Source organism: Globicephala melas, chromosome 3 (assembly GCF_963455315.2).
Source record: "Globicephala melas chromosome 3, mGloMel1.2, whole genome shotgun sequence".
Taxonomy (NCBI): domain Eukaryota; kingdom Metazoa; phylum Chordata; class Mammalia; order Artiodactyla; family Delphinidae; genus Globicephala; species Globicephala melas.
In genome coordinates this window covers 75,590,511-75,617,932 of record NC_083316.1, presented here as the reverse complement: position 1 = coordinate 75,617,932, position 27,422 = coordinate 75,590,511, and the positions used below count along the sequence as shown (strand labels likewise).

At 38.5% G+C, this 27,422-nt stretch overlaps 1 protein-coding gene across 1 annotated transcript in view; it reads left to right on the top strand.

Moving 5' to 3' along the window:
- KIAA0825 (KIAA0825 ortholog) overlaps positions 1 to 27,422 on the top strand; it is a 401,091-nt gene that overhangs the window by 144,217 nt on the left and 229,452 nt on the right. The window contains exons 16-18 of the mRNA XM_060296013.1: positions 11,135 to 11,141; positions 12,240 to 12,379; positions 27,036 to 27,215. Of these exons, the coding sequence (XP_060151996.1) occupies positions 11,135 to 11,141; positions 12,240 to 12,379; positions 27,036 to 27,215 (327 nt within the window). The remainder of the gene's footprint in view (positions 1 to 11,134; positions 11,142 to 12,239; positions 12,380 to 27,035; positions 27,216 to 27,422) is intronic.

The following is a 27,422-nucleotide window of genomic DNA, read 5'->3' as shown; positions in this document are numbered from 1 at the left end:
AACCTTTAAAAAATGGCGCAGTGGTTGAGAGTCCGCCTGCCGATGCAGGGGACACGAGTTCGTGCCCCGGTCCGGGAAGATCCCACATGCCGCGGAGCGGCTGGGGCCCCGTGAGCCATGGCCGCTGAGCCTGCGCGTCCGGAGCCTGTGCTGCGCAACGGGAGAGGCCACAGCAGTGAGAGGCCCACGTACCACAGAAAAAAAAAACACTTAAAAATATTTATGGCCCTTTATCAGCAATTCCATTGCTAGGAATCAATCATAAGGAATTAATCAGAGCTGCTGAGAAAGTTTTATGTGCAAGGATATTCATCGCGAAGCATTATTTGTAAAAGGAAAACATGGAAATAAATGTCTCACAGTATGGAATTAGACAAATCACCTATGGGATTAGCCATGCGATAGACTACTGTGGCGTCGTTAAAAAGGTTGATTTTGAAAAATATTAAATGACAAATCATTGTGATTTATACTCAAAGGAAAACTGCAGGTTAGTAATGTTGTACGTAATCAAAAGCCAGCCCAGTTTTTAGACGTGATAACTGTGAAAACTGACATGCCCAGTGCTTCATGTACATTATCTTTTTCAAACCTCACCACCAGTCTTTGAAATAAGTACTCATGTGCTTCTTTCATGGAGAGTAAAGTGATGTCGCAGGTAGCAACTTTCTGCAAGAGAACAAATCTGGGAGGCAGACTCTGAACCTCGGCTTGTCTGCTTCCAAAGCCCGAGCTCCTGACAGCTGCATCTCCACCTTTCAGAGGGAGAGCAGTCCAGGATGACGTTAACAGTCATGCAAGAAAAATCTAAGATTGTCAGTTATTCATTATGTAAAGTTTCTTTATCGTTCCACTTGCAGGAGCCCTGATATACTAATGTATAGTGTTTATCTCCAAGGGAGGGATCTAGTAGGCAGATTCCCCAAACTTGCATCATATGGGAGCCCCCATTTCCCAGGGGATGAACAATTATTGCAAGATGGCACACAATTGAGAAGTGTTGAACTATGCCATACTACTCTACACATAGCATTTTAAAAGTATGTAGAGAAAAACAAATATTGAAAGGATATAAAAACTCTATGCTAGGGGCTTCCTTGGTGGCGCAGTGGTTGAGACTCTGCCTGCCGATGCAGGGGATGCGGGTTCGTGCCCCGGTCCGGGAAGATCCCACATGCCGCGGAGCGGCTGGGCCCGTGAGCCATGGCCACTGAGCCTGTGCGTCCAGAGCCTGTGCTCCGCAACGGGAGAGGCCACAACAGTGAGAGGCCCGCGTACCGCAAAAAAAAAAAAAAAAAAAAAAAAACCTCTATGCTAGAGAGCTTATAGTTTATATGTTTATATGGTAGGATTGTAAGCAATTTTAATTTTTATCTGGGCAATTTCCAAATTTCCTATAATGAAAGCAGCTTAATTTTATTAAGATTAAAAAAATTTAAAAGAAACCTCATTTTTTTAAATGCTCTTTGATTCACAGGTATTACCCTGTAACCACTCTACAGAGGATTTCTAGCTCTGGGCACTTCCTTTACCCCAACATTCTATGTCCGGCTGCCCATATTTCTTGAATGACCCACTGTATTACTGGAAACCCACCATAATGTCTTCAACAGATCCTTCTTTTCACTCTTCCCTTGTCCCCTAACCATGGTGTCTTTTCTATAAGGAACACATCCTTCTTAAACACTTCAAGGGTAGAATCTTGATTCTGCTTTCCATATTGAGCTGCTTGTTGCCTATTCCTACTGTATTATCATGTTCAGTTGATTCGTTCCCACAGTTCTCTTAGAAGCAGTCTTTCTCTACAACCCATTGCAACAACCTTGGTCCATCTTACTATTATTTAATATGTTTTCAAAACTGTTTTTGTTATACCGTTCTACTGCTCAAGAACCTACAGTAGCTTCTGCTTCTCCCACACTGCCTGGCTTGTTTCCTGGAGCACCCAACACTCTTCTCCGCTCCAGTTGTCAGTCTTCTCTCTTGTCTTTAAGACACAGTTATTCTACAATTTTAACCTTTATTTATTGCTTACTCTCAACTTTGAGCCTTTATTTATGTAGTTTTCTCTCCTGAAATGCCTTTGGTTCTCTATCTTGCCTTTTTAAATTCTCCATGCAAGTACAGTATGAACCCTTCTACCCTGACTTTCTGACAGTTATTCTCTCTAACAGTTCCATATAATCTGCACAGAAAGACATGATCCATGTGATTCATGATCCAACATGTTCAGAACAGAGGAACCCAGGATAGCAATAAAAGTAGTTTCAAAATAACTCAATTTATTGATTTGCATTTGTCAAGCATTGCGATGGGAATACCTAGACCACCATCATGTGACCTTAAAAATCTTTACCTTTCCATCCATTTCCTCACATAAATCAGCTGTTGCTGTGTGTTTTTCACCCTTAAATTATCCTCCAAAACTCCATTCCTCACCTTAGCAACTAAAATGAACTGTTCAGGGAAATACACATGGGTTGAATGATGATAAACTAAAAATATAGTATGCTTTTTTTTTGGGAAAGGGTGAGGATGAGACTAAAATATTTAATATTATGACGTATCTTAGTAATTTAGTCACCTATTTGCTCATTTATTTACACCTGTGCATTGTTTCAGAAAGATTTAAGTTGGCTTTTAATAGTATTAAATATATTAAGATAATGAATTAAAAGTAGGTGAGAAGGAAGAAACAGAGCAAGGGGGACATGAAATTAAGACTTACAATAAGAGTTAGAAATGCATAAATTGTTGTATGCACCGTTAATTTGTCTATAGGGTTACTAGAGAATGCCTACCAAGTATATAAATTGGTAAAAATAGAATTTTTTATGTTCTCCTAGAACTCCTGGAATAGAGTTTAGAAGAGTTTGCTTTAGGGAAAATATATGTATTTTCAAAGCAATAAGTAAAATATACTATATTCATTATCCCTAGCAGTGTTACAGGCTAACAATGTGAGTTGATTTAGAAAGGGTAATCAGTTTCATGCTAGATTAAACTAAGGTATGTGGAGAATATATTCATCTCAGTGTTAATACTATGACAGCACACTGTACTTTCATATAAATGTTCAAGAAAGAATACTATCTTAGTCAATTATACTGTTGCATTATAAAGTTTTTTTCTTATTATTTTCCCAACTTTCATCATCTTGTGGTTCTTTCAGTAGTTCCAAATACTTTTCAGGTCTTCCTTAGCTAAGGAGGTCATAACTGGACACTGAATCCAAGTAGCATAATCAGTGTGAGTGAACAGTCCATTCATTTTACACTGCTCATTTTCTTTTATGATGACATGATGTTTTGATTCATGGCCAGTCCATTCTGAGCTGTGGATATTTCTTTCTACTATGCTTTTGTTTCCATTATGGTTTTACTCAATGTAATCCTGTTTTGGACTTATATGCTTTTTTTCCCCTCCCTAAATATTAAGCTACCTTTGGCTTCATTATATTATATGCTATGTGGATCTTCCCATTTATGCAGTTTACCAAGATGTGTTCATTCATTCTTTCAATAAATGCATTTTAAAATTTTTCTCCAAGTAAGGCATATGCTAGGTATAAGTGGTGAGGGAAGAGATAGCCAATAAAATTTCTTTGCAGGTTCATCTACTTTGACCTGGCTATTAAATATTGAAAATCTTTAGCATTCTATCATAGAACCTTTTGTAGGTGAACTCACACATGTCTGTAGTTTCATGTACTTTTTAAGTGGCCCCCAATTCAAATCTCTGCTTTCAGTCTCTTCTAGGACTACAGACCTATATATTCATGGATGTGAATCGTACATGAATGTCTTCCTCAGGTTTATACCTGGTGAGCACAGAGACACCTCAAACTCAACATGACAAAAACTGAACTTAGGATACTCCCCTCCAAATTGATCCTCTTTCATTTTCCCCCATTTTGACTAATTGTACCTGCATGTGATTGTATAAGGCAGAGACCAGAAGGCAACCAAATACCTCCCTCTTTCTCTTCTACTAGATCCAGTTCATTACTAACTCTCGTTAATTTTAGCTCCTAATATCTGTTCTCCATAGTACCACCTTCGCCTTAGTGCATCACCTCTCTCCTGACTACTGCAGTGGCTCCTTGGTTTCCTCCCGTGTATATGTTGACTCCAATATTCTCCAAACTATAGCCAGAGACTTCTCAAACCAAAATCTATTTTCAAAACTAAGTTTTATCATTTCACACTTATAGCTCACAGCCCTCCATGAATTCCCCTTCATCCTTAAGCATACACAAAAAATTTACCATGGCCTGTAAAACCTACATAGATGTGGCTTACCCTCCTCTGCAACCTCTTCTGATACCACACTACCCTGTGATTTTGCTCCTCACACATTAACCTTTTTCACATTTCCTTGCCATGAAATGTACCATTCTGCCACAGGATCTTTGCACATGCTTTTCCCTTTCCCTGAAAGGTCATCTTCCCCTTTCATCTAGTAATGTCAATGTATCTTCCTATCTCAGTTCCAGTGTGACTTCTGTAGGGAAGCCTTTCATCAACCCCAAAGACTAGCTTACTTCTTCTCACTACATCTTCTAATAGCATCTTTTGCTTTTTCTTGATTGAGTTTTTATGGTTGTAATTTTATCTTTATTTGTATGACCATTTAAGCCATGCATGGATTCCCTGCTGAATTCTGTAAAAACAATGGATTTGTTTTTTACTTACTGTTGTGTCTCCATGGCCTTGCACACAGAAATCAGCCAACAAATGTTGGTTTAATGACTAAGTGAATTAAGGAACAAATGAGTTATTGTAGTATTGTTTCAGATATTGCCACATTAAATGGTACTTTTAACTCTTTTCAAACATTTGATCTGAGTGGTCAAGCTCAGTGATGGGAAGAAAGCTCTTGTTGGGTAGGTGGCTTCTAGTATCCTCAGGAGAGAACATCTGGGGAGGAGGACAAAAGAGAACTTTGGTCTCCCAGCTGCTGCTGTCAGGCTGTTCCGTAGGACTGAAGAGAAAAGCTTAGAGAACTTGTACTCTGATGCGGTGCCAAGCTTTGACCTGGAGCCAACAGTCAGGGGAGAAGTAATGGGAGCTTTTGAACACCAAAGCTCTAACATGGCTGTTCCAGAGTGTGGATGGACAAGCAGCTGGATATCTGAAAAGATTTTCAGAGTAAAAGTCATATGTTTGTGGAGCAGTTACTAAAAGAAATGAAAATGTCAGGTGAGCTGGTTACTTGATATAGCTAGATATTTCTACATATCTTTCCTTTTCTATTATGGTTTAAAGGTATTATATAAATAAGAATATAGCAATGGAACCAGCAATGAGATAATAAGAAACAACTATAGGTTTTCACATTAGACAGACAAGGTTTGCAGACCTGTATAGTTTTGTGATTTGGAAAGTTAGTTAAATAGTTTATATTTTTGTGAGGAAGTTAAGACATAAATACAGTATGATCTTATTGATCTACTTGAAAACAGCACATAATACCATTGTCTACTTCCCCCATCTTGAAACATCTTCTTCCCTTAGCTTCTGAGATATTCTCATGGCAGAGTTATGAGGATTTAATTAGCTAATGTGCCTACAAGGCACCCATCATGTAAGTGCTTACTAAACAATCATTCAGTACTGCTGTGTTAGTAAAGAGCTGTATGTTTCAGAAAGTGGAAGGTCTTATCAATTATCCAAACATGTTAAAAGGACCAGCTCCAAGTATGATAAAGTGGAAAGAATATTGAACTATTTTCTCATTGAGTCTCTGCACTTATCAGAAGTGTGATGCCAGGGGAGATCTTTCTTGAACTCCTGTAACAGGATATTTATTATCTGGTAGACAAGGACCAATAGTAGTTAAAGGCTCCAGAGAGATAACTTCTGCTCCTCTAAAGGGATGGTTAAGTGATTTAGTAGTCTCCAGTGTCTTATTGACTCAGGTGCTAGAATAGCACTTCTGGGGGAGTCCAAAAGTGATGGCTGACATGTAATATCAACATTATTTTTAAAATTAAAATTAGATTCTTGTGTATTTTTAGAAATAAGGTACACTAACCTGTGTAACACTAAAGTGTGGAGCTAGGGCTCTGAGTTTGGGGCACTAATATATCTTTGGGTGATTTTCGAGAAATGGGGTCATCCCAAGTGAAAAAGTTTAATTTACTAAAATCAAGAAATAATTCACATCCTCACAGGTTGAATGCCTATCCTTTAAGTTGCATACCAGGTAGTGTGGATACCATCAACTCTGAAAAACTGAGACTCTTTAAGAGTATCAGTTTACCTCAGTGGACAGAGTTATTAAAAATCAAGGCAAATCCTATATATAAACATGCAGGTGAACCCTGTCTTATTTCTATTTATTGAATCATCTCTAATTATAAATATCATAGAGACATGGCTATACCCATTATAGAGATTAAAATGTATGCAAACATTTTCAATGTTATAACTACATATATTTTGCACATTCTTGATTAAAGTGATGAAGAAAATACTTTGGGTTTTTGTTTTCCCCCCTCAGCTTTTTTCCCCAGGTACTAAAGAGAAAATGTTAGAACTGTTTTAAATATTTGTCTCCCCAGAAAGATTTGGAAGGATTAGTTTTGGAAAGGCAAAAGTAGTATAGTAGTACGGAGCTTTTCCTCCTCTGCTTTCATTATCCCACTTTAGGGCTTTCACTCTCAGTTTCTCTTTAGTTATGCCCTTGCCTTTGTTCTCTGAATCATGTAACTTATGGTCTCTGGCATAAATTTGGCCCAGTAATCCGTGACAGGAACCATCTGGTCAAAATCAGTCCCTAGATACCTTAAATAACATGGCTCCAATTTGGGAATCAGCCTTGAGACCACAAACCCGAGTTTGAGTCAAAAACATGGTATCCTCAATCAGGAGGTTGAATAGAGCCAAACATCCTCAATGCTGGAAAATGCAACTTACCCACCAAATATCAACCAGGTTGAATGGAAGGAAACATGGAGTAGTGGAATAATCATGGGTTCTGAAGTCAGAAAAACCTGGATTCAAAGTCCAGTTGCCATATTTATTAACGAAATGACCTTGGACTATTTTCCCAATATTCCTGAAACATACGTTAAGTGAGATGAGTCCTAAGTGTCTCCATGCATGTCTTATTTTGCATTTCCCCAAGAAGCAGACCCTGAGACAAGGATTGAAGTGAAATTAGTTTATTTTCTAAGTGACACTAGAGGGGAATGAATAAGTGAGACAGAGAAAGAAAGACAGCAAATAAAGATTAGTGTAATCAAGCCAACTACCACAGGAGTAACTAGAACTTATACCTTCAGGGGAAATTCTTGGAGCCAGTGGCAAAGGCACATCTCAGAGTTTTCCCGCCAGGGCAACAAGGATGCTGAGGAATTTATTAGCAGTTTTCATCCATCGTTGGTTGAAGGCTGCTCTGGAGGTGTTAATTTGCTGGCACTTCCAACCTGTCTTGCTGGAAGGTAGAGAAATGCAGGTTCTGACAGCAAAAGCCTGGCCATTGTCAACTGAGTGGTAAGGGCAAGAGGATGTGGGGACATTGACATTTGTTCTAACCCTTGCACCACTGAAATCCACTCATTATTGATGTTAAGTTCCCTGGGCCTTATCATTGATTCTTCAAGGTGATGGCTGGTCAAAAAAAAAAAAAGTTTTATTATGGTTGAGTTAATGGGACAAGTTAGAGTGTCTCCTGCTTCCATTATTCCTGAGTCTGCAAATGCTAATCATCATTACATTCCTCTACCACTTATTCTAGCTTCCCCTTACCCTCGGTCATCACATCTGCTTGCATATGTTGCTTCCCTAGCATAGACATAGACCTTCATCCTCGAGATGTTGAACCATAACTACCATTCCCTTATCAGAATTTGGTTACTTTGGTCACCTATTTACGGTTATTACCAGTCATGAGAGCATCAAGAGATGCCCTGGTGAATCCCTTGAGTTACAGACATACTCCTCCCTGCTCCCCATATGCAGTAGCAACCCTAGCTCCTCGGTGATAATCAGGGTTATTACCCTTACCAATAAAGTAGCTCCTTTCTTCGCCTGCTAGACTGCTGGCATGGGAATCCAAAAATAACTAGAAGGCAGCTATAACATTAGGTTTAGTGGATTTATTCATGGTCCACTGGTAGGGGTGTGCATTTTCCAAGTCACCCCACCACAGAAACCAGGACCTCCACTCACCCAGAGCCTATGGGGAGTTATGGGAATGGAAAACACAAATTAAATTCCTAGTGGATAATCAGGAACTCTGGTGAGGAGGTGGCTTCTAGTATCCTTCAGAGAGGACTTTCAACCTGTGGCTCCTGGACCCATATGGTTTTTCTCTTAGGGACATAGAACCATATAATGGCTGTTCATTTAAAGTAAATACCAAGTGTTGAAGAACAGTGCCCAACACTGCTCGGTGTTATCCCCAAGCTGTGCATTTCAGAGTCCATTCCAATGTTCCCCTAGTCTGACAGCTTCTGCATGTTAAGTATATGGTAGGAGCAGTGACTCCCAAGGTCATGTGACCTGAGCAGTGAGGCTGCTCTTACTGCAGTCTGAACCTCCTACAGAGTCTTTGCTTGCCCTGTGCCCCACACACAACTGTGGTTGGAAGTCAAGCCATAGTGTACTGACAGGGCTAAGATTTTATAAATTTTCTACTGCAGTGTGAACACATACTAAAAAACTGCAGAAATTACAAGTGAACTACTTGATAAGTTTTCATAAAGTAAACACACCCAAATACAGCCAAGATTTTGAACAATGATTCTCTAAAAATAATTTGTTAGTTTCATAAACTAATAATGACTGAACCCCAACATTGCCTGGATTTGAAAAATTCCTTAGGCCTTTTCATGCCCCAGAAGTGCAGCACTAATTAGAGTATAAGCCTGATATAACCCAGCCATAAATTTGTCCTGTCTCCTAATACAAGATTTATGCATTCCAGTGGATTTATAAATTTTGTTCTCTTCTTTGTATTATAGTGGAAGTCAACATGTACATATTTGATACATATATACATATATTAAAAATTTCCTTTTCTGTCATTTCTTGTAAGGCTAATCTCACTTTCACAGCTCCTCCAGCTCAAAGGATGAGGGAACATATGCTTCTCCATATGCCCAGTGCCGACTCCTCAATGCATTTATTACTCGGAGCTTAGTGACTGAGGAATGTTTGTAATCTTTTATTTTTCCTTATAGTGAGTCATTCTACTGTACATTTCAAAATCTGTGATAAGTTGAAAGATCCAAGAATTGAGGTACATTTCAACAAACAGCTTCCCATCTGGTAAATGAGAAGTTTTGTTTATAACCAGGTATTCAAATAAGTGGTATGAAATGACATTCAAATTATTTTGTCTCATTACATGTCTAAAGGACTGCGCAAAAACACAAGCCTCCCTCCAATTCACCTCCATACTGCAGCCAGGTCAGGAAACTCATCTGCCTTAAATTCTTCAACAGGTCCAAAGTCCCCTCAAAGAGGGCTAATGAGACCCTCTATGAACTGGCCCCTGTCTTCCTTCTTCAAATTGTCTCTCAACAATCCCCTTCCTTTCCTAAACTCCATCAAACTGGATCTTTCAGTTCATTAAATGTATCCTTAAGTCAGCACTCAACTCAAGCAAAATCCATAGGTAGGAAATGCTAAAAAAAACTAAGTCAATTTTGATACGCAGCTTACTACCAACTAGCTGCTTTTCATCTACCAGACCCCAAGCAAGTTTCTTGAAGTCAGCAGTTGGGGTTTAGGATAGAAACAGGGACAGCCATTGTGAGGATCTGCTTCAGTGTTTCAGTCCAAAAGACTCACCTAGTGGTTTCTTCCTCTGGCACCATGTTTGGATTTTCTGCAAGAGCCAGACCAATCTGGGAATACCCAAAGGAATTCAGAACTGCTGAACTGACAGACCTGTTTCCTCTGGTCTGAGGGTTAAATAATTCCCCGCTTCTCTCTCCACCACCCATCTAGCTAACACTGCCTCACCAATTGCCAGGGAGTTTCTCCGTTTTGAGTTATGTTATCAGTCTCACATGGGAAGCCTGTGTTGGTCCAAAGTTCAGGTGATTTTGTGCATCATAAGGTTGTGAGATGTTCCAAATGCCCCAAGCCAAACCAAAGGGGAGATGCTTTTAAATTTCATTTTACATCTTCAGATCCTCTCACTTTTGTTTAAAGCAGCATTTTGGCAAAGCATCCTCTTTTTTTTAAGAGTTTATCTACCCATTTATGAGCATATGAGTCAATCAGCTAACATTGACAGAGCCTTAAATGTGCTTAGTTCATTGGTAAGAGCTTTGGGGTGTAAAACAAGCTCACAAGGCTTGAATCTGAGTGGAGAGATAAAGCTTTAATTGACGAAATAATAAAGTGCTAAAATCTGCATACTTGCCATAAGTTCTTTAATTCAGAGTGAAATAGACTGCTATGGAGAGAAAGTTTTAATGAAGTCTCTACAGAGAAAGTGATATTTTTGTGGCAAATTGAAGGATGCGTAAGATTAAGTATAGGGTCATCTGGAGGTTGCTGCTCAGGTGGCAGCCAAGGTGGACCTGTATGGACACAAAGGCACAGAGGCAGGAAAGATAATACCAACTAGGCCTATCCCTGCTACCTGTGCTCCAGAAAGCACTGCCTTCCACAGTGGTTCTCAAACCTTAGTGTGCATCAGAATCTCCTGGAGAGGGCTTGTTAAAACACAGATTTCTGGGGCCCATTCCCAGAATTTCTGATGGGGTAAGACCTGGGAATTTGCATTTTTAACAAGTTCTCAGGGCTTCCCTGATGGCACAGTGGTTAAGAAGCCGCCTGCCGATGCAGGGCACACGGGTTCAAGCCCTGGTCTGGGAAGATCCCACACGCCACAGAGCAACTAAGCCCATGTGTCACAACTACTGAGCCTGCTCTCTAGAGCCCGCGAGCCACAACTACTGAGCCTGCATGCCACAACTACTGAAGCCCGCACTCCTAGAGCCTGTGCTCTGCAACAAGAGAAGCCCCCGCAGTAAGAAGCCCATGCACTGCAACGAAGAGTAGCCCCCACTGATCGCAACTAGAGAAAGCCTGCACGCAGCAACAAAGACCCAAATGCAGCCAAAAATAAATATATAAAATAAATTTATTTTAAAAAACCCCAAAACAAGTTCTCAGGTGATGCTGATGCTGTTGGTCCAGGGCCCAAGCTTTGGAAACCTTTGCTCTAGACTATGATGATGGTTCACCACTCAGTACATTTCATCTGGAAACGATGCTGCAAATCGTCTCTCTCAGTGATACTCTTTGTTCTGCTTTCTTCCACGCTAAAGCATATGGTCTTCTCATTCACACCTTTACATTTCTCAATCTCATCTTTCCTTCCCAGTGCCACCCTAGTCCCACAACCCTTATCTCCACAATCAGATTGAGTGTGGTCATTTCCTGCCATTTTTTTGTTGTAGTTGTAAGTTGATATCAGATGCTGTGACCTTTAGCCAGTCTAAACCTTGAGACTTTAGAAGGAAAAAGTGAATAATGTTATCAGTGTTCAGTTTCTACCTTATTTCCTTATCTCTTGCAGATTCATTGGTAAATTAATGTGGTGATGTGGGGGACCTGATTTTAATTTTCTATTCAACACTGATTATAATTTCCCAAGTAGAAGCTTATTTGCCTTGGAATTATTTCTCTTTGATAAACTGATTACCCAAGTAGGTAGCAGTGTGACTGTTAGAGTGGTTCTGATAATTGCATGTTGATTTAAGGCTTTACATATTAAATAATTAGATTATGGTTGACCTTTGACAGAAGCTTTGAATTCCTTTCATTTTATCAGCAATCACAGTACATGGCAAATTAGTAGCCAAAACACATTGTAACTTCTCTCCATGAATAATGAAAGAAGTTAATAGCACATAGTAGGCACTCATGTATTTGTTGAATGAACAAATAAATGCATTAAAAAATGCATAAATAATTTTTATTTGCTCCATGAAGCTAAAACAGACATAGTTCCATGAAATATACGCATGGTTATTTTGTATCAGTTTTAAATTTGGCAGGTTACCAAATGTTAATTTGCTTTTAGCTAGTAGAGATTAAATGTAATTCCTTCCCTGAGCAGCCCTAAAGTAAGCAAGCATGAAAGCATTTTCACAGTAATCTGGGAGGAATTGACATTTAAAGGAGTTAGCATTACATCTGTACTTTAAAGCTATTAATTTCATAGATAAATTAACTTCATTACTCCATCTTTATCTTGCATTTTGAAAGGACTCCATCAGCTGGACGATTGACAGCCGAGGGTCAGTTGAAACTGCTGTTATCCCAGCCAGGCTGTAATTGGAACCTGCTTCTGGAAACCCTACTGCATCATGATGGTCTTTTACTGAGAATCTTGCTAAAGAGCTCAAGTGAGTATTTGTAGTTATGAGAATGTCCTGAAAAAACCCAGTCATTGCTCAAGTTGAATGGAATTTTTTTCCTACTTGAATGTTGGCAGAGGGATGAAACCAACTGCATTATATCAATAGTCAGTGGGGTTAGCAGCAGGCAAAATATTGAGTAACTTTATAAACCTATTGGAAAGATTTTTTTCAGGGATTCTGAATGAGGGCAAAAAATATTTTTATATAATACTGTCCTATCATAAACTATCATAATATAGAAATATATCAATATATAGGGTTTGAAATGCCTAAGAATATTATGGGAACACAGTTATATGTCCAAAACAGAAGAGAGAGAGAGAGCGAGAGAGAGAGAAAGGGAGAGAGAGATTGCTTTAGAGCCACATTAGACATTTCAGTGGATCATGAAGAATGCTTATATAACTTATGAACAAGCAAGCATGGCTTACAGCCATATCACTGAGGCATGGAGAAGTAATCATGAGAAAATTATGAATGGAAATTGAGGAGTAATAGAGGACCATACTTCTCTTAATTAGACTTTCTTTCTTCCCCTGTAAGTACTATTTTAGAAAATGGTAAGTAATGTTATGCCAGTCTCATAGTATATCCTACTGCTCTCCTGCTACATCTATAAAGAGTTTTCTAACCATCTTCACATACCCCTACACATTTCTTCTGTTCTATACTATACGTGTAGCCAGATTAATTTTTATCAATCACTAGTTTCAGTATAGTTTTCTCTAATTAAAATCTTTTTTCTCTAGTTCCCCATCAACCTACAGGAACAAATCCCTGTCCTTTGGCCATTCAAATATGGCCCCAGACTAGTTTTGTAAGCTTTTTCCCCACTATTCTCTTGTGTATGTGTGCGCACGCACGCGCAATCACACACAAACACACACAAACACACATACACACCCATTTCAGCCATTGTCCCCAAAGCCCCAGGCACATGCTCCTTCCACACCTTGGCTCACCCATTTTTCCTCCTTGAAAGACCCTCCATAGACAACCCAGCCTCCACCAATGGGCAAAGGCCACTGATGTTCCAGATCTCTGAACACTGTAGCTCACACTGATGTCTCCCTCCCTCCTCTGAACTTCACGGTGTCTGTTATGGTGGCTGCTGCCCTTAGCTTACTCTGCCTTGTATTGTTATTATATTTGTATATGAATGAGGCAAATGTTACCAGGCCCAACCAGCCTGTTGGTATACAAATGAGGTTCATAGCATTCCCAGTCCAGATTGTTCCAGCCATGTCTGGAATTTTTGGTTTCTCAGATCTGCTCATGACCAGTTCCCCATATTCTTCTCTTCTGTACACCCTGATGTTTGCTTCCCAAAAGCCACTTAGGGGAAGTGCCTCACTACTGAGCCCTTTGCTTCTCTCCTGGTGCTCTCAAATTCATAAAATCTTGTGGTTCCAAAGGTCACTACAACTCCTCCAGTGTCACTGTGTTTCCAAGGAGAAGTTCAGAGGTTACCTCTCCTCGAAACCCTGAATCTGTCTTTATTCTCTTAGCCCCCAAGCCGTACTCTGTGGGCCTTAAATCTTACAGAGTTGAACTGAAAACATTATCTTTACCTTCAATATCTATAACTCCACTCTCCTAAAGGGAAAACAGGTGCTAGGGAAACTAATTGCTCAAGTAGCCAACATATATTGTTTACTTATTAGTTGTCAGGCACTGTGATTCTTAAAACCTTATAAAGTAAATATAATTATTTTCATCATGTTAAAAATAACATTAGAGTTTAAGATAATGTTATTTTCCAAGAGACACATGTAGCTGATAAATGGTGGGTAACCCAGGATTCTGAACCCAGCTGGAGCTTTTTTCCCTTACCCTTCTATACAAATACTCTTGCAAATTAAATCCTGGAGTGGACCAGGGGTATCTGCAAAAACTGTAATCTGTCCACTCTCAGGTTGAATCAACCAGGACACCCCAGTGCACATGCATTTAACTGTTCTTTCCAGCTATTAGTGGAAATTAGTGTTGATCATAGATTTTTATTTTCATATTCCTCCTCAAGCTAACACAGTGCTTTTTACAGAAAAAGTCCAGTGATTGGCCAGTGATCCATTAGAATATAAAATGTGGAGCTTCCATTAAACTTTATAATCTGAGCTTTCAGGCAAGGTGACTACACAACACAGATAGTATCTGACATGGCTGGAGAGTTACTCTAATATAACTCATGAAACTCATGGGCATGGTCCCAGAAGAGAAATGGTTTCCTCTTGATAGAGTTATATAGAACAGCCTGGAAAAACAATTGTGATCAAACATTGGACTATACTGATATAGCCACTAAGTACAGGAATAGCAACTGTGGTTAAATGAATATTTAACCATGTTTTCTTACAAAAAAATTCCACATTTACATACCAAAAATATTACATCTACCTTTTGTACGTATAACGTGATATTGTTTTTGAGGGACTTACAGGTTACTAAAGGTACTATATTGTATCTCCTTCAGTTCTGGTTCTTATGGAATACAGAAGTGTATTTACCCAACCTGCTCAAATATCTATCAGTTTTTGCAAAGGTTTTTAGGTGTTTGATCAGGGTTACATAACTGCCTTGGTATTGTCTTGTATTGAATTTTATTAGCTACTTCAAATATTGTAAGGATGAAGTGACAGAATTTACTAATCGATTGATTGACTGGCTGACTTATTAAGCTGCAGTAGAAACCTGTCACTTTAATTTAGAAACAGTATATTCAGGGAATCTTATTAACTAGACTAAGATGGAAATTATTATGCACCTAAAAATACATACGTAATATTTTTTCAGAGATTTTGTTTTCATTGAACACCATTTGGTAATTTAGAAGTTTGATCATATTTTTAGGAAAGCAAAATTTTAGAGTAAAATATGCTGATTAGGTGTTTCAAGCATCATAACTATTGGGCTTTTTATGTGAGAGTTTTCCTTTATAAATAGTGTCTTTTTGGTCTAATTGATAAAATTTAACTTTTGTTAAATTGGCTCAGGAATAAGAATAGAGATTTTAAATACATATTTTTATTTTTATTTATTTATTTATTTGGCTGCATTGGGTCTTATTTGTGGCACATGGGATCTTCGTTGCCGCATGTAGGATCTTCATTGCAGCATGCAGGCTCTTAGTTGCGGCGTGTGGGCTCTTTAGTTGCGGCATGCATGCGGGATCTAGTTCCTTGACCAGGGATCGAACCCAGGCCCCCTGCATTGGGAGCAGAGTCTTAGCCACTGGACAACCAGGGAAGTCCCTAAATACATATTTTTATTGTACATATTTTAAAACAAGGTCCTCTTCATCCAATAAGCAATTATTAAATTCTGTTAGGTAGAGAATTTTTGATAGACAACCATATATTATAAAGATTAAAATATATGAGGTTTATCTCTTTTATATCTGTAGCTTTTGGTCTTGCTCTATGAAAATGATTTATCAGAATTTCTATTTATTTTAAAAAGAATCAGCTGAGCCTATATGGAAATAACTTTCTTGTAATATGAGATACAACTTCACTGAAGGTCAGAAAATAGTAAAATTTAGTAAATGAATGAATAGTAAAATTTTAATTTATTCATTAATAATAAAAATGTCATAGGCTGCAAGCTTCTAGGAAGCTTGGATAAAGTTCAATGGGCATGAGAAGGTAATGTTTGTTGGTTTTATTTTTAAGATGGGCCATCCTAAATTTGAAGGAAAAAAAACCTCTCAAGTACAAATGTTTATAGAAGATTTTAAATTTGTAAAACACTATTTTGGATTAGTGACGTTAAAAACCCAGGGCAATTGTTTTGACATTACCTCACTGAGGCCACATGGCCTTAACCAGTTTCTTACTTGTGGCATCAAAAGAACAAATATTTGGCAATTTCCCAATTGTTAGCAGGTAGCCTTTTCCTGCTAGTGACATTTGAATGAAGTGTAACTAACTTTCTTTCCTTTGCCCATTGCCTCAAGAATGATTCTCAGTGAAACTTCTTGGCTTCTGGTGATATTCAGTAATAACATAACAACCACAACCAACTAGCAAACACATAATATTTCACATGTTCTAGACACGGCTTCTAAGTCTTTAAATGTGTTCACTCACTGAATCCTCAAAACAAACTCTGTGTGGTAGGTACAATTATCATCTCCTTTTGACAGATGAGGAAAGTGAGACACAGAGAAATCAAGTTGGTTTGTCCAAGTCAACAGCTAATAGTCAGCAAAGCAGGATTTGATTCAGACAGCCGGTGTGCAGGGACTGTGCTTTCACCCACCACACTTGTACGGCATCCTGGCAGAGCCACAGAAAGTTTACAAAATTGCAGGGTTGCACAATTTATGAGAACTATCAGGAACCTCTATCGTGGATAATTTTGCTAGTACAATCTGTACTTTTCAACCTTGTAACAAAGTGCCAAAAGATAGTCAAGAAACTGACCTACAGAAAATTCTAAATAAATGGCTGCCACCACTACAAAGGTTTGGTTGACTTAAAATGAATTAATCAATTCAAATTCTCTGACTTTATGGTTAATGTTTTCTTGATCTTTTGGGTAATGAGGAATATTGTGGCAGAAGCTTGGTGTTTTATTGTACATTATGTGTGTGTGAGTTTCATTTTATAAGTATTTATGACCAAAGTGCTGCTTCATGACTGTCTTGAAGGAAGTGACCAAAAGTAAAAATATGCTCCCTCTTGGTACCCTTAGTGCACCTAACTTCAATGTCTTTGGCTGCTTTCACTAGTGACAACATCTGTATTCTTACTTGTTCAGTATTTTTTTCTTTGCTGGATTTATACCCTGTTCTTACCGAGAACAGTAGAATCATATTTGTGTGTTCTTGCCTTAGTCTTTCCAGCCAAGGATCCTATCCGCGAATGATGACAGACTAGCCTAGAATATCAGTGGTCTCCATAGAATTATTACAGTCCCAGAAACAGTTATCATCTAGGGTCTGTGCTGTGTCTCCATGAGGGTAGGGTGGTTGTAGGGTATGATTATGTAAAGCAAGGCTTCTGGACTTTACAGTGCAAAAACATTATCTGGGGAGCTGGTTAAAACTGCAGATTCTGATTCAGTAGGTCTTGGGTGGGACCTGAGATTCTGCATTTCTAACAAGCTCCCAGGGAATGCTGCTCCTGATGCTGCTATCCCCTGGACCACCTTTTGAGTAACAAGGCCATCGAACAAGGTATCTGTTACTATAGATGGCAAAAAATTGGGGTATGTGATTTGTCTTTCCAATGTATTATGCTTTTAAAGAGACATAATTTTTCCCCCCCTCCGGTACGCGGGCCTCTCACTGTTGTGGCCTCTCCCGTTGCGGAGCACAGGCTCCGGACGCGCAGGCTCAGCGGCCATGGCTCACTGGTCCAGCCGCTCCACGGCATGCGAGATCTTCCCGGACCGGGGCACGAACCCGTGTCCCCTGCATCGACAGGCGGACTCTCAACCACTGCGCCACCAGGGAAGCCCTAAAGAGACACAATTTACTTAAGATTATTTATAATCCATTTTGTCAGAACGTTCACAGAAGTCAGAAAGCTTGGTCTTCTTCAAATACAGAACGGATTATGTCACTCCCCTGCTAAAAACCTTTAGTGGCTGCCCACTACTTATAGAGTACAGACCCTAATCCTTAAGACACAAGCAATGTCCATTGTGCTCTGGCAATGGCTGACTTGTCCAGCATCGGGTCCATGCAAGCTTAACATGCATATTCTGGTCTAGGTTGTGCATCTTAGATTTGTATATTTATAATAGCAATGTCCCTGTAGAAGTATCTTGAGAAAAGAGGCAGATGCTCCAACACCAGTGACCTTTCAATTAATTGGCCCAAATTCCACGTTCTTTCCTGTTACAGAACCCTTGAAATGTTATTTTTTTGAGCCTAGAATCTTCTTCCTTTTCATTTTCCTGGCAACTGATAATCATCTTTTAGCTTCAGTATTACTTCCTAGGAAGTCATCTTTGATCATCCCATAACGTCCCCCCATAATTCCTTTCGTAACACTCGTCACAATTTTAAGTGAAAGGTTAAATGACATAATTGAGTATTTAATCCCTGTGTCAGCCATTGCAAGCTCTAGAAGGGCAGGGACAGCTCATCATTGTTCCCCAGTACTTGGCTTGGTTCTCGACACTTGAGACTGGTACTGATCACATAGAAGGTACATAAAAAGTATTTGTGAATGAATGAAATTTCCAGGAAAAAATTCTACTTCATTCATTAGTGTTGTGATCTGTCTAAACTTCAGTCTCCCCATTTCTAAATTAGGGTACTAATAATGACCTTACGTGTTTATTTTGAGGTTTAAAAAAGTAAATAGGGACTGCCCTGGTGGCGCAGTGGATAAGACTTCACGATCCCAATGCAGAGGGCCCGTGTTCAATACCTGAACTAGATCCCACACGCATGCCACAACTAAGAGTTCACATGCTGCAACTAAGGAGCCCACCTGCTGCAACTAAGGAGCCCACCTGCCACAACTAAGACCCAGCACAACCAAATAAATAAATTTAAAAAAAACCTAATTAAAAAAAGTAAATAAACATAAAGCACCATTTTTTGAAACCTAGTAGATACTTAATTTCTATTAGATTCTTTTCTTCTTTTACACTGTCTGGAAAAATATGCTTGATATATTTTTATTCTCTCATCACTCCTCCTGTGCTTTCCATGCAGTGGTCTCTCCCTCAGCTTCTCAGTAACTCTCCCCTCCATCCAAGCATAAATTTGTCTCCAGGAGGTGGGTTTCCCCTTTGACATCTTTGGCCTGAAAAGATGTTGCCTTAGCAGCTCTGATGTGTGTGAAGATGAGAACTGGACCAAATAAATATTCCCAAGTTTTATATATTATAGCACTTCTTGAGAACCTTTGTATATAGCTTGAGAGATTAGTAATATGAATTTTGCTATGATGCTTCACCTACACAGAATCAGATCTAATTTGGCTTGACAGTAGCTGAAATTTTTATATTCTATCTCTTCCTGGCACCTAGAAAATGTCTAATATATCTATAGGAACATGTTTCTTCTTCAGTAGTTCATGTGCTTCTAGTGTTAGCATGCAAATGATTTGGCATTATATTACGAGTGATACTATTATCATGAATTTATGTAGCATCTTTTCCCCAACAACTCAAAGTGATTTAACATATTATTTCATTTCTGACCCTTCGATCATTAGGACTTTTGCAAATGAGGAAACTTAGATACAGAGAAATTGAGCAAATTGCGTACTTGGTGTTTAAGTGGTCCTTGTTAGAAGAATGAAGAGCTATTATTTCATGAAAGTATATCTATTGTTTTTAAATAAATTCTAAAATGAAAACATGAGACTTTGTGGAGACATTTATTCCTAGAAATAAGAAATAATATCCTTCTGAATTAATTTCTAAAAATGTTGGGTGACGATTTTATAAACACATTCTCTATTCAACTAATATTTAATGGGCATCAGCTAGGTACAAGACACTGTTCTCAGCTGGAGATATAGTGGTAAACATGACGCCATATTGCCTTCATATTCTGGGGGATTCATTGCTGGGGAAACATGGGGAGGACAGACCTTATAAAGTTAAAAATATGTATAAAAATTAGATAAGTTCAGTTGCTAATAAGTACCATGAGGTGCTTTTCTAAAACAGAGTGACTGATAAGAGAGTGATGGATTGGGTGATGAAGAAATGCTGCTTGAAGAGCTAACACCTTCTTTTGCTTGTGAGTTATTTGGGAATAGACGGAAGATGTCCTTATGTAGTATTAGATGTTTGGAATATATGTATGCTTTCTTCCAGTATTCTAGAATAGAAGTCAGCAAACATTTTCTATAGAGGGCCAGATGGACTATAGATAGAGGGCTTTGTAGGCCACACAGTGTCTATCACAACTACCAACCTCTACCATTATAGCAGGTATAGACGATACATAAGCAAATCACATGGCTGTGCAGGGGAGGAAAAAGTTCTCCTCAGCTTTCTTACGGTCACTGGCTGGGTTTGAAAATTAAACTGACAAAGATAGAGTAACAGGATAAAAACATACAAATTTATTTAATATAAGTTCTACATGACACAAGAGACTTCATAAGGAAATGAAGATCCAAAGAAACAGAAAATATCTTTATGCTAGGTTTAATGAAGAATGGACAGTTGTGGAGAAATATGATAGGTCAAGGAGTATGAGGTTAAGTGTAACAAATTGGGGGAAACTTAGCAAGGCTTATTTGCTAGGATTCTTCTCAGCATCGTTTTGACTTCAGAGATAAGGATGCACCTTTCCTCCTGGTATAGGGCGGGCACCTCTGATGTGAGGGTTTCATGACCTGTTTCAGGGGAGAAGGGCAGGGGGAATTTCAGAGCGACTTTCCTGTTTCTGCTCTTTTCTCAAGCTCCTTCAGCTTAAAATATTAAATATGCCAAGGTGCCATATTTTGGGGTAGCATTCCCGAACCCCATCACCAGTATTCCAATGGAACTTTATTTATGGACACTGAAATTTGAATTTCACATAATTTTTGTTTGTCACAAATCATATTCTACTTTTGATGTGTTTCAGCGATTTGAAAATGTAAAAACCATTCTTAGCTGTGGACCTTACTGAAACAGGCATCAGGCTGGACATGTCTCCTGGGCTATAGTTGCCAACCCTTGTTCTAGAATATTGTGCAGCACCCAAGTGCCCACAGTGGCTTTATCACTTCTCTGCAAGGTGGTCATTTGGCATGAGGACCTGCACATAGACCTAGCATGGTGCTTTTTTTCAGAGACCATGGGAGAGAAGTTAAACAGCCCATTCTCTTTAACTTAAGAAGTTCGAGGGACCATTCCTCTGGACAGATAGGCTTGGTGTCTGCCTTACAGAAGGAATTTCTCTTTGAAATAGCTTTAACTCAGTTTCACATTCTGTGGACTTTGTGCTTATTCAGGAGCACAGATGGAGCTCAAAACTTGCCTCTCACTCCTAGGGCTGCCAGTTGCAGAATTTGGACCAATAGTGCACTTATGCTTAGTGGTCTTTTTTTGGCACAGGCTGCTTCAATGGAGAGTGCCCACTGAAGAGTGAAAAGTGCTAAGATGTTAAGTAAAAACCAGGCCATGCCTTGCTTAAATAAACTGGGTATGTCTAACTTGGAGAAGAAAAGAACTAGAGGAGGCAGGATAGCGATCTTCAAATATGTTAAGCCTTCACTTAAAAAAGAAAAAAATAATAGGCTGTCCAGTTCAACACGTGGACATGCTTGGGAATAAGTTAAAAGGAAATGGATTTTGGCTGTCAGTCTGTCAGTCAAAAACCCTGAATTGTCATCCATAATGATAACTGAGGAAGTGCTCTTCTTTTCTCTATTCACTAAAGAGACTTGCCCAGATTTCTGTAGTCCTTTCACATAAGTGCTCTCTCTATATTTTTAGAATGCAAAACAGTTTGGTAACTTGAGCTGTCCAGCAGAGGGACGGCTGCCTTGAATGGTGGTGGGTATCCCACCCCTGAAAGTATTCAAAAGCAAGCTAGGTCACCATTGTCACAGATGCTGGAAGACGTTTTTATTTATTCAATCAGCAAAGATTTATTCATTTATTGACCAAATATTTACTGACTTCCCTGTGAGGTGCCTTCCAGCCATATAATCACATTATGTTTCTTAATCAGTTAGAACTTGATATAAATCTGTGGGGTAAGAGTCAAAGTTTTAAAGACCTATTTTGTCCATGCTTTGTTAGTCTTGCCAGTGCCTACTGCTAAAGCAAAATTCCTCTTGCTCCACAAATGATGCTTTTGAATTAAAATTAAATCCAACTTTGGTGACCTGGTTAGTAATTTCTTTTCCAGTTGACAGTCTTCTTATGCAGAATAGCCCTTTGTGCTTCTACCTTGTACCTTTTCCATTTGAACTGCTCACTTTGATTTGCAAATCCAAAGGGCTTAAAGGTAATGTAAGAGACTCTTTGCAAACATGATTCCTAGATTCAGTTTTATTGAATAGTAGTCTTGCTAGACACAATACTAGAAAAGGGTTTCATGGTCAAAAATACTTAGAAACACTATGTGTATACTAAAATACCTTCGTAGAGAGTCACAGAGCTCATGAATAAAGGCTGTGAAAAATCCTGCAGAAAACAAAAGTGTTTACTATTGTTGGAGCCAGCACTTCCAGGACATATGTGCTACCCATTAACATCCCACGAAACACACTTTGGAAAATCTTGCCTTCTAAAAAGCATGAGGAAGAATCCTAGTAGATACAGGTCCGTACAGCCAGAACTGTTTCAAAGAGGTTTGCCTATCTATGTTTACTAATATGTAAATAACACAAAATAATTTTTCAACATACAGAATTGCCTGTGTATGCCATGTACTGATGATCGGTTTTCAAGGAACTAGAATCAATTGCTCAGTTATTAATCTTTATTGAATGTAGCTATTTTCTCGATTATTCATAAAATGCTTTTTTTCTTCTTTATTCATTAAATGCTTTTTTTCTCCTTTATTCATTAAGGGTAAGCCTCTTTAAGATTTAGTTTCTTCATTTGCCAACCCCAGTTCTAGATGATAGAAGAGAGAGAGCTGTAGAAAAGACAGCCCACAAGGCCCCCTGAAACCAAGAAAGCATGGCTATAAGGAAGTCAAGAGAGAAGAGAGTTTTCAAGGAGTAGGTGAAAAGAAAGGAAGCAGTGGATATGAGGAGGATGAGGTTTGCAGGGGAAAATGACATTTGAATATTATGACTAGAAGGTAAATGTCATTCCAAAAAAAGAAACCAATTACTAGATGGACCAAAACCCAACAAAACTACTCAAGAGATTTATTTCTTTCTCCCTTCCTCTCTTCCTTCTTTCTTTATTATTCAAACATTAGTTAAGCGTGTAGCAGTGTTCTAGGTGCTGTGGGAAGATACCTAAAGACAAGATGCACATTCATAGAAAGTTCACTAAGGAAACAGTACTAGAGAGGTAATGAGGTCATATATGTGAAATTGTAGAAAGCTACATGAAATTGAGGTATTTTGTATGAAGACAATCAATTACCACGTACCAAACACCAGGTTTAGACTGAGTGCTTTGCATTCAGAGGTTATTAACAATAAAATGTCAAAGCAGCCTTTGAGAAATTTGAGATTATAGTTTAATGCAAACAGCACAGGCAAATTCTTACTGCCTCTGTGATCTTGGGGCAAGTTACTTAATTTTTCTCAATTTCACTTATTCATCTGTAAAGCTGGGATAACCGGCGCCCATTCTGTAGAGTGTTAGGAGGATGAAATGAAACACTTAATGCAACTCATGTGATGTTCAGCATAGTGTAATTTGTGGGTAGTAACTTTGTTTTTACAGAGTCGGTATAAATCTCAATTCATGAACTCAGATATACAAGGAATATCTAAGTCGCTTACTGTATTCAAATCAATTTTAAGAGGATTCTGAGCGTCTCCTGCCTGGCTGGTAGGACATTTAACTGTAGCTATTCTTAGAGCTCCCACCCTTACCCCGGGGTCGTGCAGAAGTCCCTGTGAGACTGTTTTGATCATCAGTTATCTGGTCACCCTAGTTACTGTAGAAATACCCTTATCCCTGTCCAAACGCTCCTGCCAAGCACAGCAGCCAGGCGTGGCTTGTAACCTTTGAGACTGAGAACCTGTGTCAAGGATCCAGCTTCCCTCCGTGCCTCACCCAGACAAGCCTCCCTGAGCTCTGCCTTCCAGCAAAGCCCTTGCAACCCACAGATGTCTCTCTCCAGTCCCAGAGGTCTCCCCTCTCTGAGCCCTCATGACCCTTGCCTCTGTCCACCTGCCAGACACATATGATTCCACTTTGGTATCATAGTACCAATATTGGTACCAATATATAGTACCAGTATTTTTTGGCCTTAAAAAATGGCTATTTCATTTAGTTCAAACTAATAACTATTCAATGGATTTAGCTTTTTTTTTTTTTTTTTTTAAGTCTGGGTGGGCAAGTGACTTCAGTCTATTTGTTGCTTTTCAAATAGCAAAAATCCCTGAGGCAGGTAAACAGACTACTTTTTTCGAAGCAAGGGAAAATAGAAATAAAAAATATACATTGAAGTATTTTGACACATTTATATGGTAATAACAACAATGTTAATGCTAATAAAACTCATTATTTTTATTATAATATTCCTCATACCATCCCCCTTTCGCCATCTGTATTGTCAGTGTGTGATTCATGGGGCCTTAGATTATTCAGGCTGTGTTGATTGTCTAGTTTTATCTCTCCCTCCTGCATACCATTCACACTTCAGCCATGCCACCCTACCAGCAGCAACCTGTCTTCTCACCATTGTACCAACTCTTCTGTCTTCCTGGAAAGCACCTTTCCCACCTCAACCTTGTCGTGCCAGTAAATTTCTACTCCTCCTTAAAGACTTTGCTGAGACAGGGTCTTCTCTCAGAGAGAAGATGTCTTCTCTGCGTTCCTATCCCCAAATTTAAAACATCATCCTCTATATTTTCATAGTACCTTATACTTAAGGCACTTAGACTTAAGGTGATCAAATAATTCGTCATTTAAACTGGGACCCAGTTTAAGAGTGAAAGAGGATGCTGCTACTAATTACACCAGAACAACAGACATAAACCAGGACTGCCTGAGGCAAACCAGGATGTACTGTAACCCTACTTATCTTTACATTGCTGTAATGATTGTTTACATGTCTATCATTCCCACCCCACCCCCCAAACACACACACACACACACACACACACACACACACACACACACACACACACAGAGGCAGTGAATCCCTGGAAGGTGTAGGCCTTAGCATCTAATATGACTGCTGACATAGTAATTGACTGATTAAATCTTGGGAATTTTATTGGAGCAGAACATTCTAGACTAGTGAAGTGGTTGAGACAAACAAAAGGCGATAGGAGGGAACATGTGCAAGGAAAGCAAGTACACCAGTTTGGGAGGAGCAGATGACTGCGGATTGAAACATAATTTGGGAAAAGATTGTGGAAACTCTTGATTTTCAGGTTCAGGAATTTCTAACAAAGTGTAGGAGCAGGGGAAGGTTTAAACATGGGGCGATGACATGAAGGATAACTGATAGTTGAATGTAAGCTGAATTAGAGGGAGGGAAACGCAGAGAGGACTGAGGAGACTATTTGGATAAAAAAGATGAAATTATGAATGCCTGGACTAGGACTCTTTGTCATTTAACCTTTTGTGCTTGATGAAAACTTAGGACCCTTTAGATTGCAAGTGACAGAAACCCAAATTAACCTGGTTTAACCAAAAAGGGAAATTTATCAGCTCAGCTAACATAAGTATACAGGCATTACTGGATCCAGGTTCTCACACAGTGTCATCCTGTCAGGACTGTTCTCTCCATCTCTTGGTTCTACTTACCTTATCGACTTCCTTCTCAATGGAGTTCTCCCCACAATGGACATCAGTAGCTTCCAGCCTACTTTCTACCAGCTTAGCAACCCCAGTACAAAGAGAACATCACTTTACCAATAGTTCCAGCAAAAATCCTGCAGAAGGCTCTCTAGGTCATGAAAATCAAATCACAGAAATAAAATTATCAAGAAGAACCATAGAAGCGATGAGCTTCCAAATTAGCAAGAAAAGGAAATGTACTCATTCCAAAATGATCTAGGTTATATTTTTTCAATATATTTAAAATATAAGAAACTTTATGAGAGTCATTATCTTTAATTCAATCAATATTTTTACATATTATGATACTGGACATATCATGCTAATTATCTAGACAAAATCGAAATTAGTTCACCTTTTCAGTCCTACCTGTAGATGCAACAGTATAGGAACTGATCTTTGAAGACGTCATAATGGAGCCAGAGGAGGACGGAAAAGAGTGATTAAAATGGCTCTGTCTTTGTGAGAATTCCTATTTGGTTTTGTTGAGAAACCAGCTGATAAACCTCTTCATTCTGAAATGGCAGGATCTATGTGTCTGAGAAACACATAAATTTATTTGTAGAATTGATAGCATAATACTGAGAACACTATAAATGTGAATTTCCTATGAAATTTATGTTCTGAATAAAGGGTATAATAATGTTCAGAGCACAAATCCCAAACAGAGATACAAAGATTCATCTAGTTTTAAGTAGATTTTCAATAACAAGAGGGTGCATATAGAATAACTCTATTTGGTGTTCAAGTTATACATACATATACTTACATATACATATATATATAAATATAAAAATATATATGTATATAATATGAATGAAATACTGCACCAAATATAGTAGCTATCACTGATTGGTAGGATTTGGTACAATTTTAGTTTTCTTAGTTTCTTAGTCTGAATTTTTTACAGTTTCTAGAATGAATGCGTGTTACTTTTAAATGAGAAAAGAAATCAAAAAAGTTTCTTTAAGAGGAAAAAGAATTCTGACATAAAGGGAAACTAGCACTGCCCTTTGAAGTGATGTCATGTTGTCCTTCTCACAACTTCTTCCCCCACAAATATCCGGGATTATCTCAGAAATTATATTGAGTTTGATGAACCATTGACCTGAAAGACTGTGGCATTTCTCTTATTATGTAAATATTAATCAAATACATGTTTACAATATTATGCTAGAGTAAGTGATGAGAATGTAATCATATTCATTGATACCTACCTTACTAAACCATTTTTATTCCTTTTAAGAACGCACCTTTCAAGAACAGAGTTCTGATACAGAAAGTAATGTGAACCAAGGATCCAGCTTGATAGAAGCTATCTTTAAAGTATTGTACCACTGCAATTTTTCTCCACAAACATTTGGAAATGTTTTTGTGAGTTACATGGAAGAAGAACATTTATGGGACTTTTTATATAACATTCCAGGTATGAGAAATTTTCAATTTGTAAACGAAGTGTTTTATAGATACTTAAATATATCTTTAAAGATGTTTTAAAAATTTTATTGATGTCAGTTTTGCTGAATCTGTTATTTGTAAAGGATTATCTTACATTTTTTCAGTATAAAGTCTTCTTTTGGGAATCATTAACCATTAGTTCCTGTCAAAATTTAATATACTTGGGACAAGGGTG